Genomic DNA, 15,539 nt, shown 5'->3' with positions numbered 1-15,539 from the left:
ATACTAAAGAAATTACTATTGATCTCTGCCTCGGACATAGCGTGCCTTGCATATCAAATGGCTCCCATCACTTCCTGTCTTAAGATAATTAATGCACAGTCACTGCCCTTGTCTTATGTTATTGGTCATTCCATTACTTTTCAATTTCTATCAGGGATGTTTTCTGTTGGGGAGGTTTCATCAATAACTGTCATTTGATGATAATTGTATAAAATCATGATGCCACCTACACATTCCAATTTATAAAATACGTGTTTCATCCCTGATTGACTAATTGTTACATACCCCCTTGCCCTCCACAAAGATTGTGATTCATTTACAAGAATACAAGTTCATCCTAATATTATCTGTCACATGACGTGTTTGCGCTCTAAGCTTCTCTTTCCAAGGCATGCATTTTCCATTGAAATATCATATTAGTTATCTGCTCTGATAATATGACATTGAACTGCTTTGTGTATTTCTCAGACAAATATTTTATTTGCTCTTCAGAAACATAATCACAAAATATAATTCTGGAATCCACTCTAAGAAATATGCGTTAGGGATATAATTTAGTGTGATGCATACTTTAGTTGTAGACTATAATTGACATCTTTTAGTCTAGCTCACGTTTCACAAGGCAACTTACGTTAGGTAGAAATATTACCTTTACCATAGTATGGCTTTTTGACATGGCTGTCACTGGATTTAGGTTTTCTCTCCTCCCCGGGGAGTTGTCTTGGCGACTGCTCCTCGTATGACCTCATGTTGTCACGCCTCCCAGCTTCCATTGCCATCTTCTCCCTCATGGCCTTTGCTCTTTCAGTTTCCAAAGCAATGGCTTTCTCAAGAAGGGTCAAGTTTCCCTTGGTCATGTCAAACACTTCCTCGGACCTGTCCGAGTTCACGGAGGTGGTATCGTCATCTCTTTCATGATACCCATCCTCCTTTGCACAGCTGGAGAAAGTTCTCGATCTGGGACTCAACTGCTCCTCTAGCCTCATCAGGTTCATCATGTCAGAGTAGTTCCTGTCGGGCGTTCTTCCCGGGAAGTCATCCTCTTGCCGGACATGCTGGCGGATGTTCATATTTTGCTGTTGGTTCCTCTCCTGTGGGTTCGTCTCACTCAGTTTCCTGGCCAGGTCAAAGCACTGATTCCTCAAGCACTCCAAACTGCTCAGACACACCTCCTCATCGCTCTCCTCCACCATTTTTTCCATGAGTCCATTGTTCATGGGCTTCCCCAACATTACATAATTCATGTTTCTATTATCTTGCTGTGACATAGTGTCTACATAATTTCTGTCATTCATGTTTTCAGCGAGCACCACACCATGTCCTTGTGCTAATAATTTAAGGGAGTCCACCGTTTCTCTAACGACATCACTGTCTAAGTCTAGACTTAACTCGCTTTTCCGACCCAGGTTTTCATTTTTGTCGCTATCGTCTTCCAGACTATTGGAGGTATTGCTGTTCATTTCTGACTCAGTCCTGGCCCGGTATGCTGCATCCTCGGCAATCTTGCCAAGATTCAACAAGGACTTGGCCACCAGCTCGTCGTAATTGTCATACTCATCGTTATTGTTATCATCCTTTTCTGCATCCTGCATTATTCGAGTATTGTGACAATTCATTTGATGGTCTTCTGCAAAGAAAATAAAACAAGGACAAAAAAAGAAAAGAAAAGAAAAAAAAATGGCTAGAACTTGAAGTTTAGTTGCAACAGTATGGATAGCACGTTAACTGTAAGTCAAACCCTGTTCATCACCTAATAGAACCTCAAGTCCCACTTGCAGCTCCGCTGACAACGTTGACATAAGGAAAATGGATTGTGCTAAAAACACAGGAGGCCATTTAAAATAGTTGCTATAAACTCTTAATTTCCTTAACTAACCTTAAAATAAACCGGTATATATTGTAAATATAATTTTAAAATATTAATTTTTTATTACTTCTAAATTTTAAGAATGTCTTATTTTCTTCATTGGCTTTATTTACAGCCCAACCAGATGGATAATAATTACATGCATCATATCAATAGGCTTTCTAAGAGTTCATGCCCTTTACTTGTTGCCAACTCTTACACAGATGCTCCTAGCAATTGCTTTTAAATTGTTTGTTTTCACAGAGATGCTCAGGCAAGACAGAAGAAAGCCTCAGGTTGTTGAGGAATCACGCAGGGACGCCGCCTACATTGGGCCTTCAATATCAGAAGCACGTATTTGGGCTGAATTAAGAGTTGTTTTGAATTTTCTACCTCAGAGACAATTTATTGTGATTCACAGTGAAGCAACAGGAATGCCATAGTAAAAGTTTAGAACTAAATCTGATGAACTTAATTCCTATATATGTATCTCAGCAGGTTTGAGAGAGTGGGAGGGAAAAAGTATGCAGTGACCAAATGCCTATAAAAACCAGTATGGATTGTAACACATACAATGCAGCTGTAATTTGACACAGCGTCTTAACATTCATCCACCTCATAGCCTAGGGAAATTTTGGTGAGCTGGTAGAAATAATGCGTGAATAAACATCACATCCAATCTCAAAAAAGTATTTAGGAAAACTTGTTGAAAAAAAGACCACATTAAAAATTATATAAAACCCCTAGGTTTCATCTGAAATGTATCCTTTTTAACACTAAAGGAATATTTGGGCTATGCCATTTCTCTTCATAATGCTACATAATTGCTATCACATAAATTGCAAATATAGATAGTTATAAATGGATTCTCAAAGGTATTCCGCCCCACCCCTGGCCCTCAGATTGAATTTGGTTAACTGCATGCCATTTTCACATCTGTGAACCAGAGTAAGAGTTTTTAAAGTTTATTAATGAGCTGAAGAAATGAGATATATTGATTAGCAGAAAATACCTGTTGACTAAGAGCTGAGTCAGGATGCCCCCAGTGTTTTCTTTATGGATTTTGTGTTGTCCCTTCAGAAAAGGCTTTTGTTGGTGAAAAAGGTTTGGACATCAACATATCAACAGCAGGAAAGAATATCCTTGCTAGCCCATACAAAGAACCAACAAATTTTTAAAATTGAACACATCTTTTAATAAACATCAGCAAATCAAATTTGCCATATATTAGTCATAGAGCATCACTGATTGTATGAAACAAAGGTTGTCAGTCTTCGGGATAATTCCTATCAAGCAATTTCCTTAGCGCAAGGACACACATATCTCCAAAGAGCATCAAGAGAGATAAAATCAAACCAGTGAATGCCATCAGAAACTCTGTGCAAGTATTCATCTAAAATGCACACTATGCCACTGGCCTAGGGCTTAAGCCTTTAAGAATTGAAGGCAATCCTGTTTTAATGAATTTTTGAAAATATAAAAGTAATATTCTCCTCTCAATTTATGCACTTTGATGTTTACATTCATGGGCTGTGAATAGAGAAGCAGCCTCTGGATAACCAGGAACATTACCTCCACACAACATCTGGTGATTTTTGATAGCCAGCACCACTCTACCTACAAAGAACCAACCACGAGATGAATTTATAAGTTATGGTTTGAAAACAGGAAAGCACATGCTACATCTTGAAGCATTTTGAAAGTTGAGTCAAAGAAGAAACCACAGTCGGGTAAGATTTATTATTTTCATGATTTTTCTCTTAACTTTCTCTTGTGAAATGCATCCATGGCATCCTGAAGAACTTGGAAAAGGGGGAGATTAATGACAGTGGTGAACAAGAAAAGAAAACACCTGTTTCATGTCCTTGCGCCTTGTAAAACCACAACAAGGCTGCATGTGGAATTTGACAAGGCTCCACGTTTTATGAAGCTCTTCTCCTTCCTACCAGAGTTGTTATGAACATGATCTAGTTAACTCTCCACATTCTAAATCTCAGGATTCTCTTCAGTTCATTTGTCCCAGATAGGAAATGGCTTTTGCTGTTATTTCTGAGCTCCCCACATTCCCCTCTGCATCACACAGTTAAGGAATATGTCTTGCCTATTGATCATCAGAAACCTATTCATCTCCCGACTCGATTCATAAGTTACTTTCCCCAAAAGAGATTAAAACAAAGATGGACACACTTCTTCACACAGCCTCACAGCCTCAGGGGAGGGAGGCTGAGAAAAAGCTGAGAAGGGGTCCCTTTACCATCTGAAAAGTGGGAGAGCAGGGCCGCCTCCAACATACCTTCTGGCTTTGGATTGTAGTGGTGAGTACAGCAAAAGCAGACTTGCACACGGCTTTGCATTCATCTCAGAATGAAAGTGAAAGTAGAAGTCAGATAACCCGGTCTGGTCACTCCTTTGCTGCTTACTAGTTGCATGATGCTGGTGACCTAGGCCTGGCCTCCTTCAGAGACCTCCTACAGGAATTGTGTGACCAGGATGTGCTGTGTAAAGACACAGCGAAAGCACTCTGAGCAGGTGGGGGCTAGTCCCATCACGTGGTCATCGGCCTACAGAGTGGATGCTGAGGAAATCAGCCTATTTGTAGAAGAAATCTGGAACAGGCAAGGGAAATGTATTAGCCTTTGACTACACAGCCTCCTGCAAGGCTTGGCTCTCCTTCCAGGTTACCAATGTTCAGCGTCGTCTGAGGCTGTGTGACCTTCGCAGTAAATGTAGAAACGGCTGGTGAAATGGCACGAGTGGCTGAAAACCCTGGTAGGTTGATGGAATGTCTCAAGTTACCGGTATTTGACTATTTCAACACACATGTGAAATAAAGTCAACTCTCAGTCCTGTGGGCTAACGGAGGGGAACAGTCAGTCAGCCTGTCAACAAGCAGGTTCTAAATAGCTACTACGCGTTGGCTTCCTCCAGAGTTCAAAGTCACCTACAGTGAGCTTTTAGAAGTCCATCTCTGGTTTTGTGTTTTCAGGAAATTTGCCCATCTAGTTATGTTTTTGCTGAGGCTAATAATAAAACGGACCACATGTGGAAGTGGGCCATGGGAAAAGGACCAGAATTTTCCGGCCAGTCAGGGATTAACAATGTGGTACCGACTGTCCACAGACTGAATATTCCAACAACAGGAAATAAAGGAGTCGATCGGATTAGCTCTTCATGTGATCAATGTTCTATCAAATAGGGAGAATGTACTTGTGATGAAATAAAGCATTTTACCAGAAAATTATTTTAAAATACAAGCTCACATTTTAAATAAAAGAGCACAGCAATTTAGATAGAGGTTTAAAGAGACCAAAGGACCTGAGCCTTCTTTTTGTAGTTTTCTGCTCTAAGCCTGTCCTCCAGCAGAGCTGCACGGTGACAGACACGAGGAGGAGTCACTGGCTGGTGGGCGCCAGCCAGGGTTTCACTGTCGGGGCGAATTCACAGAACTTTCACGCCAAGGGGGAAATGAGAGATGACCTGGTCCAGCTACTTCCAGGTCAGGAAATTGAGCCCAGAAAGCAGAGGCAGCTTGGTGGCTAAGTCCATGTGCCCTTTTGACATTTCCATCAGCCAATTACAAACCTAATTTTTGTTGCTATTATATGCATAGTTTTGAATCTTATGTGAGCTGTATGAAAAGTTGTAGGTCTCAATTTTATTTCCTTTGAGTCATATTGTTATAGACAATTTATGCTCAACAGTTACAATTAGAAAACCAGAAGAATTTCTTAAACAAAAAAATGTAGTCAGGGAGGTTGTTTTTTCTCTATCTTCAGGGCTAGAATTTGATGTGGTTAGAACTCTGTGGATTATAACTTTATAAATACAAGCACCGGCTTTTTACTGTTCTGTCTTTAAAAAATATGTCTGAGACTCAACTTTTGTTTCCTTCAATGTCTAGTCCTGATTGTGTTCCTGTTGTTCTTTCTAGCCATTAAAATAGGCCACGGGCAAGCAAATATACAACTGATTTTTAAAAAAACATAGGAAAACAAACAGAAGAGATACTACTACTTGGAAATTACTCTAGACTTTACTAGGTTGTAGGAGACATGGTCTAAGAGTCCAAGGGTTTCCAAGTAATGAAAGGCCACCATTTCACATGGCATTAGATGGGTATATCTTTTTTGATTATAGAAATAAATGAATATCAAAATTCATTTTTGACTTGTAAATACAGAAATGTGATAACATATTAGATTCTAACAAAAAGATAATGGTGTTTTAACAGCCATTGTAACTATAGGAAAGATGAAAAAGTGGCAATTATTGCATATACCATATCACATGAATAGTGCAGCACAGATGCTCCCATGTTGAGTATGTGAAATTAGTGAGCACAGAATAACAGCCAACATAGTCTCCCGGCACATGGCTGTCTGTCCTCACTTCATGCCCACAATGACCCTATGAGAGAGGTGCGGGGCACCTACTATTCCCTCTTAGAGATGGCAGTACAGATCCCCAGAGACGTGAATGATTTCTCCATGTCACACTGCTGGTAAGTGACAGAGCAGGAATGCCCTTCTGGGATTCTGGGCACAGCACCGCCTCTAATCCAACAGCAACAAGACCTCCACGGCTCTCACCAACAAGGAGCCCAGAGGCTCCTTCCAGACTGGTTCCAGCTGGACCTCTAGCTCCTTGTTGATATATGAGTCCCACCTGTCTACCATGCAGAAGGTGGCGGTTGTTTTTTGCATTCATCTTGCACATTGTTTGTATGATTTGAGGATTTGGTTATAATACCAGCCATTGAAACTTGTCAAGCTGGGATTGTCAGCTTAGTTAGCCCCTCATCTACTAGGTTCCTAACTAACAGAGTTTAGGTCCATTCTGTGGAAAGGAGATTAGGAAATTGGAAAATCTTGGACTGATATTTAAGAGAGGGTGGGTTCATAACAGCAGATTCCTGGAAAGTGTGAGGGAATTGAGTATGTGGGAAGGTGTGAAGGTAGGTGATGACCAGGGATGAGGTTATCCAGAGGGGAGTGAGAGGGACCACAGGACAGGCTGTGACCACCTCATTGTTCCATTGACAATGATCCTGTCATTGCCTGTAACACATGCAGCCCACTCCCTAGACCAGACAGAGCCCTGTGAATTCATTTCCCTCTCTTCAGTCCTCCTTCAAACACCCCAGACCCACTTCGAGACAAATGCAATATCTTTCCCTCTGTGGCAGGAGAAACGTTTCCTACCTGCCCAGGCGTTCAGTTCAACAGCTTCTGCTGGGAGAGGAGCCAGCTGATGGGGAGGATCTGGTGAGGAGGGGGAGGTGGGGAGGGGGATAGGGAGAGGCTAGTTCTAGTCATGGCTCTTCTCCAGAGATTAGCCCTGGGACCCCGGCACCCCTCCCTCCCTCCTGAAGTCTTACTTTCACCATCTGAACAGTGAGGTGCCTAACTAGAAAATCTCTAAGACCCCTTCACAATCAAAAGCCCCCCTCAGTTCAACAAGAATGAAGGGGAATATCTTGAGGGTAAGAGTGGAACAGAGGTGGGATGTGCCTGTCATATATGGCCGGAAGATTCTAGATTCCTCACCTCTCTAGGCCTATCACCTTTTCTATTTCCGTCTTACTTCACAGTGTTGTTGTTTGTCTTATTTTGAGTTTTGTGGGGAACTTTCAGACTGTGTCTACCCCTATTCACAGTTTAAAAGTGGTTTCTGGTTATTAGAGGTTAAAATGATCCTAGTAAAGATTTGTGCTCACGGCCCTTACAAGCATGAGAACGAGGAAGATGGCCACATTTTCCTGAGTCAGCCATTGTTATTTTCTTAGGATCATAGAAATATTAGTGCTGGAAAGAATTATAGAGATAATTCAGTCAAAATTCTTATATCACATCTGAAGAAACTGAGGTCCAGGGAGTTTAAGCAAGCTATTTGCCGTTGTAGGGGATCAGAATTGGCCACCTCAAGATGTGTCTCTTTGGCATAAGGATTATTTTTAGCTAGTTATTTTTTTAAAAACAGCAGACATGGCAAAAGCTCTGAAAACCAAGTAGAAGTTACCCTTTGTAAGAGACATTTACATCTGTAAGGAAAATCTCCAGTTGTAAAGGAATCTCACTTTCTGTACCAGGAAGAGGGGGATGACCTTATCTCTAGAAACTCTTATCAGTGCGGAAGGCAAGGACTTAAATCTGCACAATAAACTTACTTTTGTTTACTTGTTTTTCCGGTAATCTCCCATAACTGACTCCCCCCACTCCCAACACGCTCCTTTGTCTTTAGCTAAAAATAGTATTTGAGGTGGCAACCTCAGCCATTTTGGCGAGTTACCCAGTTTTCCTGGGTTTCTCCCATGTATACATGTTATAAAGCTTTGTCTGATTTTCTTCTGTTATTCTGTCTCATGTCAATTTAATTCATAGCCCACCCAGAAGGACCTAGAATGGGTAGAGGAATTCTCTTCCTCCCCTACACCATCAACATGCCCTGGGGAGTGGTGGGTCCTGCATTGTCACCCTGGGCATCTTACGCCACCCCAAGTCTTTTTCCATCACACAATGCTTCCCCTACTTCCCAAAACCTGTAAATATTCTGGGGATTATAAAATGGTATATTCTCAAAGACAAGTTATCCAAGAAACACAAAGACTCCAGTTGAGAAGGCATTTCTCTGCTTCAAGGGGAGGTAACTCTTGCCCCTCACACCCTATGCTGGAGAGATGAGGAGGCTGTGGGGAGCATGTTGAGGCTGTCTTAACGGGAAGAGAGGCTCAACTCACAGCAAACCCTCCCCCGCTTCTGATTCGAATGAGTGCCTGGGAAGAGCACAGAACTTCAGTTGAGGAGGCAGTGAGTTCTAAAGGACAAATTTCAGAGTTTTTTCTAAATACCTGTCTCCTAACGGAAGAGCCTATGCCTGGGTTCTTTAGCCCATCCCTGATTCTTTAGCTTAAATGGCAAGAGCACAGGGCTATCTCAGGGCAGAGGAGCAAGTCTGCCTCTACAAGCCACCCTGGTGGCCCCCACAAGGACCATCTACTCTCTGATAATTCATTTGTTTCTCGTTTTGCTCAATAGATGCAGATATGGTCTGATTCTACTTGGACTTGCTTTTTCCTTTCTCTTCCCAACTACAGGGCATTTCTCTACCATATCCATTCCTTCACAATCCCAAAACTTCAAGTGCTAGTTACACATTTAAGCAGCATCATCCACAATAGCACAATCCCCTACACGGCTGATGCTGGTAGATGGGGCACGAGGTGCTGGGGCACAGACACACACCCACAGACTGCGCTGACTGCCACCAGTCTGGATGAAGAGGGTCTGAATTTTGTTTTCACAGACTAATAAAATACTTGAAGTCTCTCTGAAATGTTGTTTAAAAATGAATTACTGATATCTGGCATATGATTTCTCTATTGATTGTGAAAAAATATTTAGAATTAGCTGGAATTTTTTTAAATTAAGGAAAGTAGAAATACTCCATGGCAGTAATAATCCCCTGCAATGTATAAATTAACTAGAGTGACTCGCACACCAATGTGAGAATCCGTAGTTGACACACTATGTTGGGCACAGTTATTTCTGTTGCATGCAGATGGCACAGTCCAGTACACCCTCTGCATGTGCTGACATGAGGAGAGAGACTTGTCACGGCCCGTGCAGTCTTACTCTCCTGGAGCCTCCCAGTGGAGAGATGCTCACCTTTCTCACAGAGGTGGAGGTGAGCCCGTGATGACGGCCTCCTCCCATGCCGGCCTCCTCGTCTTCCTTACCTGTGTGCTGTTGTGAAGTGGCAAGGACAGAGGAGCTATTCGTGGGTGGAAAACCAAGACTGACACTGCGAGAGATTACTAACGCCAGGCGGGACGACTCTACCACTCAGATGTAGAATGACAGACAGTCTCCTAGGGAATTTCTCTCACCTTCAATAACGCCCATGCCCTGCGGGGCCTTCAATTTCCGTGTTCCTTCAGATGCTAGTTTCTTTGTTATCATTGGTGCTCGTCAGTGGGGAGTCGATTTTGGTGTATTATATGCAATCACCCAAAATACATTTCCAGCCCTCTTTTCTGAACTGTGTGTTGTTTCCTCTGTGGTTATTTCTGGGCTTCAATCTCATTACCATAAATGTCTGCACATTGCACATCTCAACCTACTTATCCGCCAAGGAACTGGTTTAATGGATTTGAATCTGCTCTGTACCTTTGTATTTCCTGCTGTCTTTTGCCTTCTGTCTTTGCAAATCAATCTACTCTGCAGAGCAGGAGCAAATGCTTCCCCACACCCAGTCAGGTCGTACGTGTTGTCTCTGTGTTGTCACAGTCTCCCCTTTATGAACACGTGAAGGCTCCCCGCCACGTCATCTGTTTCTACAATGTTTACTGACTCTGGCGCCTGTCGCTGTCTTAGAGGCTTTGTTACGACTGAAATGAGGCCGCAGGCAAAGGCTTTTCCCGCCTTGCCACAGACACCCGTTGTCTAAGCTCAGAGTAGCCTTGGAGATGCAAACCTCAGCTCAGGACGGGGAGGACCCGCCACAGCTGCTTCAACGGCAACGACAAATCTCACAAGAATGATCTCACGTAGGAAGCTGAGGCAGGGAGAAAAACGTCTACCTAAGATACGAGGCTGTAACATTCCCTCAGCCTTTCTCTGCGTGGGTTGCATATCTGCATTTCCAGATAGCTTCTTCAAACTGCAAGATGCAAAATCCTTACAGAGGGCAGCATACGACAACCCTTTATCAGATCACAGACAAATTCATGCTTGTCCACAGTTTCATGGAGGCCGATTCCGATGGGCCTGGGGGAACACTAAGAGAATATTGCTTATTTATTCGTGAAACAGCTATTTACTGAGCCCCATTCAGAGGAGAACAATGAACCAAAGAGACAACATCTCGGCAGTCACGGAAGTCACATTGTCATTGGTGAAAGAGAGAAACAAACATGGATGAACAGAAAACAGAAAGGGCCGAGTGGTGGGCAGTGAGGCTGACACGCAGCCAGTGCCAGAGCATGTGAGGACGCAAGCCCAGAGGCCACCCTGCGATGTCCAGACAGGGGTGGCCGTATCACATGAGCACTGCTGAGGAAAACACAGCACTAGCAGCCTTGCCGTAAGTTCCACCGTATTACGCACTCCTGGAGCCCGGTGCCTTCGTGATTTCTAGTTGTCATAACCACCTGCAGGCTACATGTTATCACCTTTACCTTGTAGATGAAGGAATGCGAGCCAGGGAGGTCTAGTGTTTTGTTCAAGGTCATAGGGCTAGGAAACAAATCCAGGATTCCCACTCAACGTTGGTCTGAGTCCAAACCTGTCTACTGGACCAGGCTGCTTTTACTGGCCCATGGAAAATACATATCATTTTTTGAAATGAGCTGTCGCCATGGTCTGAGTCTTAAATTAATGCAGCTCTTATACACATAATATATTTGCTACATATAAACACGGACCTAAGGTTCACAACTACAGAAAAGCTTAAGTAAATGCATGGGAGGGTGGTACCATGCAGAAGTCATTCTTAATTACACTTGCTGCATTATAGTTCTGAATCGCTTGCCTCTCTTAAGCATTTCTAAATACTGCCACTTCTTGAAGCTTTGAAACACGACAGTAGGGTGAATGAAGGGCGAGTATTATCATCCTAATTGTTGGAAGTCCAACTAAGGTCCAGTGAGAGTAAGCGACTTGCTCAAGATATGTGGTCCAACCAGAGTGAGAAGACACAACTTGTCCCCAGGCTTTATTCTCAACTTTGATAAACTAGCATTTGGAATAAAAATTAAATTCACAAGACAAAGCAAATAAGCTGGTAATTCCTTCAATCGGACCTTAAAACAAATCGAATAAAAACATATTAGATCTATTCTCTTACACCTTTTATTTCTCATTACTACATAAAAAAGTTTTTTCCCAGTACTTTAAACATGTTGCTCGCATCTTAAATGTACGTGACATTATGTAATCAGCAAGTTTTCTGGTTTGTATTGAAGTGTCTGAAAATTCATGAAATATAAGATATAATTATATTTTATAATTATGCAAAATAGTTCGCATGAAGAAAGTTTAATTTTTTTTTCTGTGTGTGTGTCTGTGTGAGGAGATCAGCCCTGTGCTAACATCTGCCAGTCCTCCTCTTTTTTTTTTTTTTGGCTGAGGAGGAAGACCGGCCCTGGGCCAACATCCGTGCCCATCTTCCTCCACTTTATATGGGATGCTGCCACAGCATGGCTTGCCAAGCAGTGCGTTGGTGCACTCCCAGGATCCGAACCTGAGAACCCCGGGTCGGCGCAGAGGAGCGCGCGCACCCAGCGTGTGCCACCGGGCTGGCCCCCAAGAAAGTTTAATTTTTATCACAGACTGATACCTAGAAATGTCTAGTTCTGCGTTTACTCATTTCCAAGTGATAGAGCCATACACTTCAATATATCTGCATACCAAACTTCCTAAAATAACGCCTTCATGGATGTAGGGAAAGATTAATTTTTAAGATGATAAAAAATCATCATATTCTTTCTCCCAACTGTGTCCACAGCCACTCTCAAGTTGAAACCTTGCATACTAAACACATCATTTTTGTTTCTATGTTGGTCTCAGAACTCATTGCTTTTTCTGCTGACTGCAGTAGAAAACTGGTCGGCTAATTCTGATTTTCACAGTCTGTCTGCATTTCAACTTGCTTCCCTCATTAGGGACATTTCCCTGAGAACGATGTAAGAGGATAATTGGCTAATCAATATGAGAACAACATCCTAAAGGCAGTTTGGGGAACTCAGAGGCCACAGCACAGACCCTCTTCACCTTCCTTCTGTTGTCGTCTTAGGAAAGTCAAGCTTATCTACTGCAAATTCTCATGATGTTTTAATAACTGGGGGACCAGGGCATCATCCTGTTGGGAAGAAAAAATGTCCTGGAAACTTTGCAATCTTTAAAAAATTTTTGTTTCATTGAGGAGGAATTCATACAGGGCGGGTTTTGTCTTGAATTCCCTTCCAAGAAAGTTGAGTTAGCGCAGAAGGAAAACATCCTGTGAGAAGTTCGACTTATCTAACAGACGTCTCATGGTGAGGGCGTAGGCAACAGTACAGGATCAGCACGTCACAGTCACTGACCACCAGCAGCTCAGACTATTTCTGTAGATGATGGAGACGAGGCGCACTACGCCGTCTAACACAGGTGCCTGTTGCTTCTACAGCACGTGTTTTTTTCCTGTCTCTAGTCAGTTTGCTTTGCCTTGCCTAAAGCAATCATATCTATATTCGAAAGGTTCTTAACATGATTATTCACATTTCCCTCAAATCACCCAATTCTCCTTAGATGTGAACTTCCACGAATGCCACCACACCTCTTTGGCTGTTCATATGTAGAACAACGTGCTAAAGAAAGCCAGAAAACCTTCAGAAAAGGTAGGTTTTTGCATTTTATCTAATCTAACCTAATGGTCAAGTGAATTGTCCTTCAAAGTTGAATTATCTAAGACAGTCCTGAGATTCCATAAAAAGCATTTCAGAAACAGAATATATTAAGAAACAGTTATGCATTAAAGGTGGTAGTGAATATGAAAGTTTTCTTTAGTCTGGAAAGCAAATTGCTATGTTCCTCCTCATGGAATTTTCTTTCCTGTCAGTGGGCAGTTACAATATGTACTCATAAGGACATATATACTTATTGTATACACGCACATGTGAGTATATATACATACAATATTTAAATATTTATTCTTTTTTGTGGGCTGAAGTATGAAAATACACCATAACTTACTAGGCATTAAATAACCATTTAATCTATATTTCTCAAATCACAAGAATCCAAAAGGATATTTACCATAACATGTACAAAATCTGCGAATAGAAAAATCTATGACCCCTGAATAATAACTTTTTTAACTTTAGGATAACAAGGGAACTTTTATTTAATAAATGCAGACTTAGACTATTACAATGTATTTTGAAAATAAAATTCTTCATGCAAAAGACCAGCCTATGATAGATTAACTGGACAAGAAATATCATTTTGATTAATTAAACATGAACTTAATGTAATCTGAAATGAATTACTCAGATATTCTTCCCTGTTGTTCAAATAAGCAGAAAGTCGTAAAAAGAACATGAGCTCCATAGTGAGAAAAACCATCAACAGAGTCTGACCATATATCCACCACTTATTGAGAATAATCAACTCTTTTTGAGCCTCAGTTTCTAATGAGAGTGAAGTAGTTTCTTCTCTACCTGCCTTACACAATCACTGTGAAAATCAAACAATACTGTCCATTAATATAACCACTGGAAATACACATCACCAGTAACGTTTTGGTTCATATGTAACCACGATGCTGGAGGATCCTTGGAATTAAAATTAATATCTAATTCCCAAGTTCTAAATAAGAGTCTTTCCATAATCCGTGGGCTCCTATTGTTCTAATCTGGTGGTTTGTATACATCTGTTTTATCTAAAACAAAATCTCTCAATAAACTACATATTTCAATTTATAATGGAAGTGGAAAATACTACACTGGAAAAGCAAATAATGGCATCCTATTAGTAGAAATAGTCTGAGACTTTACTTCTACTCATAAGGCTGACGTCAGCTTAAGTTTTGTCCTTCCGGCTCCATCATGATGCCCTGGTTTCTTCATGTTAGGTGATCGTCTACTACTTGCAGACGTGCATGTGTGAGCCAGACTCTTGGCTCTGTCCGGGATGTTCTCCTCTCACTGTGTTATGACTGCTTTGCTTCTCTGTTAGGTCCCTTTCTGTGCTTCTATTTGCTAAGAAAAAGGCACAATCCATCTTGGAGAGAATCTGCTGACGGCCCAGGGATATAATGGTCACCATGAGTATCAACCAAGGGACATGCAAGGCCAACTTCAAGATGGTGACCCAGAACTCTGGTCACCAGACACAGAAAGGCACACCCCCCAGTTTCTCAGGCATGCACAATGTCTGCTAAATCCACTCAAGGAGGGGGCAGACACACATCTCTCTCATGCACTATGTGGAATGTCCTGTAGCACTCACACTGCGTTTCTTGCGTTAAAGACATTGCTATTGTGGCAGAAACTCACATTTGTCAATAGTGATGTTGGCACTAAATTTAGCAGTTAGGTAAAATAGAGTGTATTTGGTAAAGGGAAAGAAGGGAGAAGAGAAGAAGGAGATTGACAGACATATGCCTTTCGAAGCTTTTTCTCACTAAATTAAACACAGCTAGGAGTTTGATCACGTAAAATGAGTGCTCAATCAACAAAGCTATGCAGTTCCTTGGATCTAGAATCTACCTGAAGATTCCTGACCCTGTGGGGTTATGAAATACCTGGAGTACAGTCCACCAGAATATCTTCATGTGATACTGGCTATTTGGAGTCTTGGAACACCTGTTCATCGGGCTCCTCCAATGGAGACTTCTCTCTATAACGGAGAAGCTTAGTGAAACAGTCTCCAGGAACCAGGCCTGTGAAGCGATTTCTTCCTAAGAGAGGTACTTTCGTTTGACTTAGAAATCTTAGAAAGCTTTGGTGTCTCTCTGCAGAGAACTTGCAGCAATCAGAACCATGGTGGAGGGTGCTCCACACAGGCCATTATTGTTTATCTAAATTACTCCTTGAGACTAAGAATTCGCATGAGACGTGTGAAAGATGCCATGAGTAGAGCCATATTAAAATAGAGCCAGAGCAGCCATTTCAGAGGAATTGCCTTGCATGTCTTGTTTTCTTTATCTTCCAAAC

General features: G+C 41.8%; 1 protein-coding gene across 6 annotated transcripts in view; it reads right to left on the bottom strand.

The window, feature by feature from the left end:
* The window catches only part of MYT1L (myelin transcription factor 1 like), a 161,740-nt gene that overhangs the window by 109,781 nt on the left and 36,420 nt on the right, over nucleotides 1-15,539 (bottom strand). For 3 of the 6 annotated variants that reach the window (XM_087436432.1, XM_087436434.1, XM_087436433.1), the window contains exon 5: nucleotides 650-1,627. In XM_087436432.1, coding sequence (XP_087292558.1) covers nucleotides 650-1,627 — 978 coding nt within the window. The remainder of the gene's footprint in view (nucleotides 1-649; nucleotides 1,628-15,539) is intronic. The other 3 variants (XM_087436436.1, XM_087436437.1, XM_087436435.1) reach the window with 1 other exon arrangement.

This window comes from Ceratotherium simum, chromosome 11 (assembly GCF_057802395.1).
Source record: "Ceratotherium simum simum isolate JZ-2026a chromosome 11, ASM5780239v1, whole genome shotgun sequence".
NCBI classification, from domain to species: domain Eukaryota; kingdom Metazoa; phylum Chordata; class Mammalia; order Perissodactyla; family Rhinocerotidae; genus Ceratotherium; species Ceratotherium simum.
Note: the sequence above shows the minus strand (reverse complement) of the source record. Positions and strands in the feature narration are given on the sequence as shown.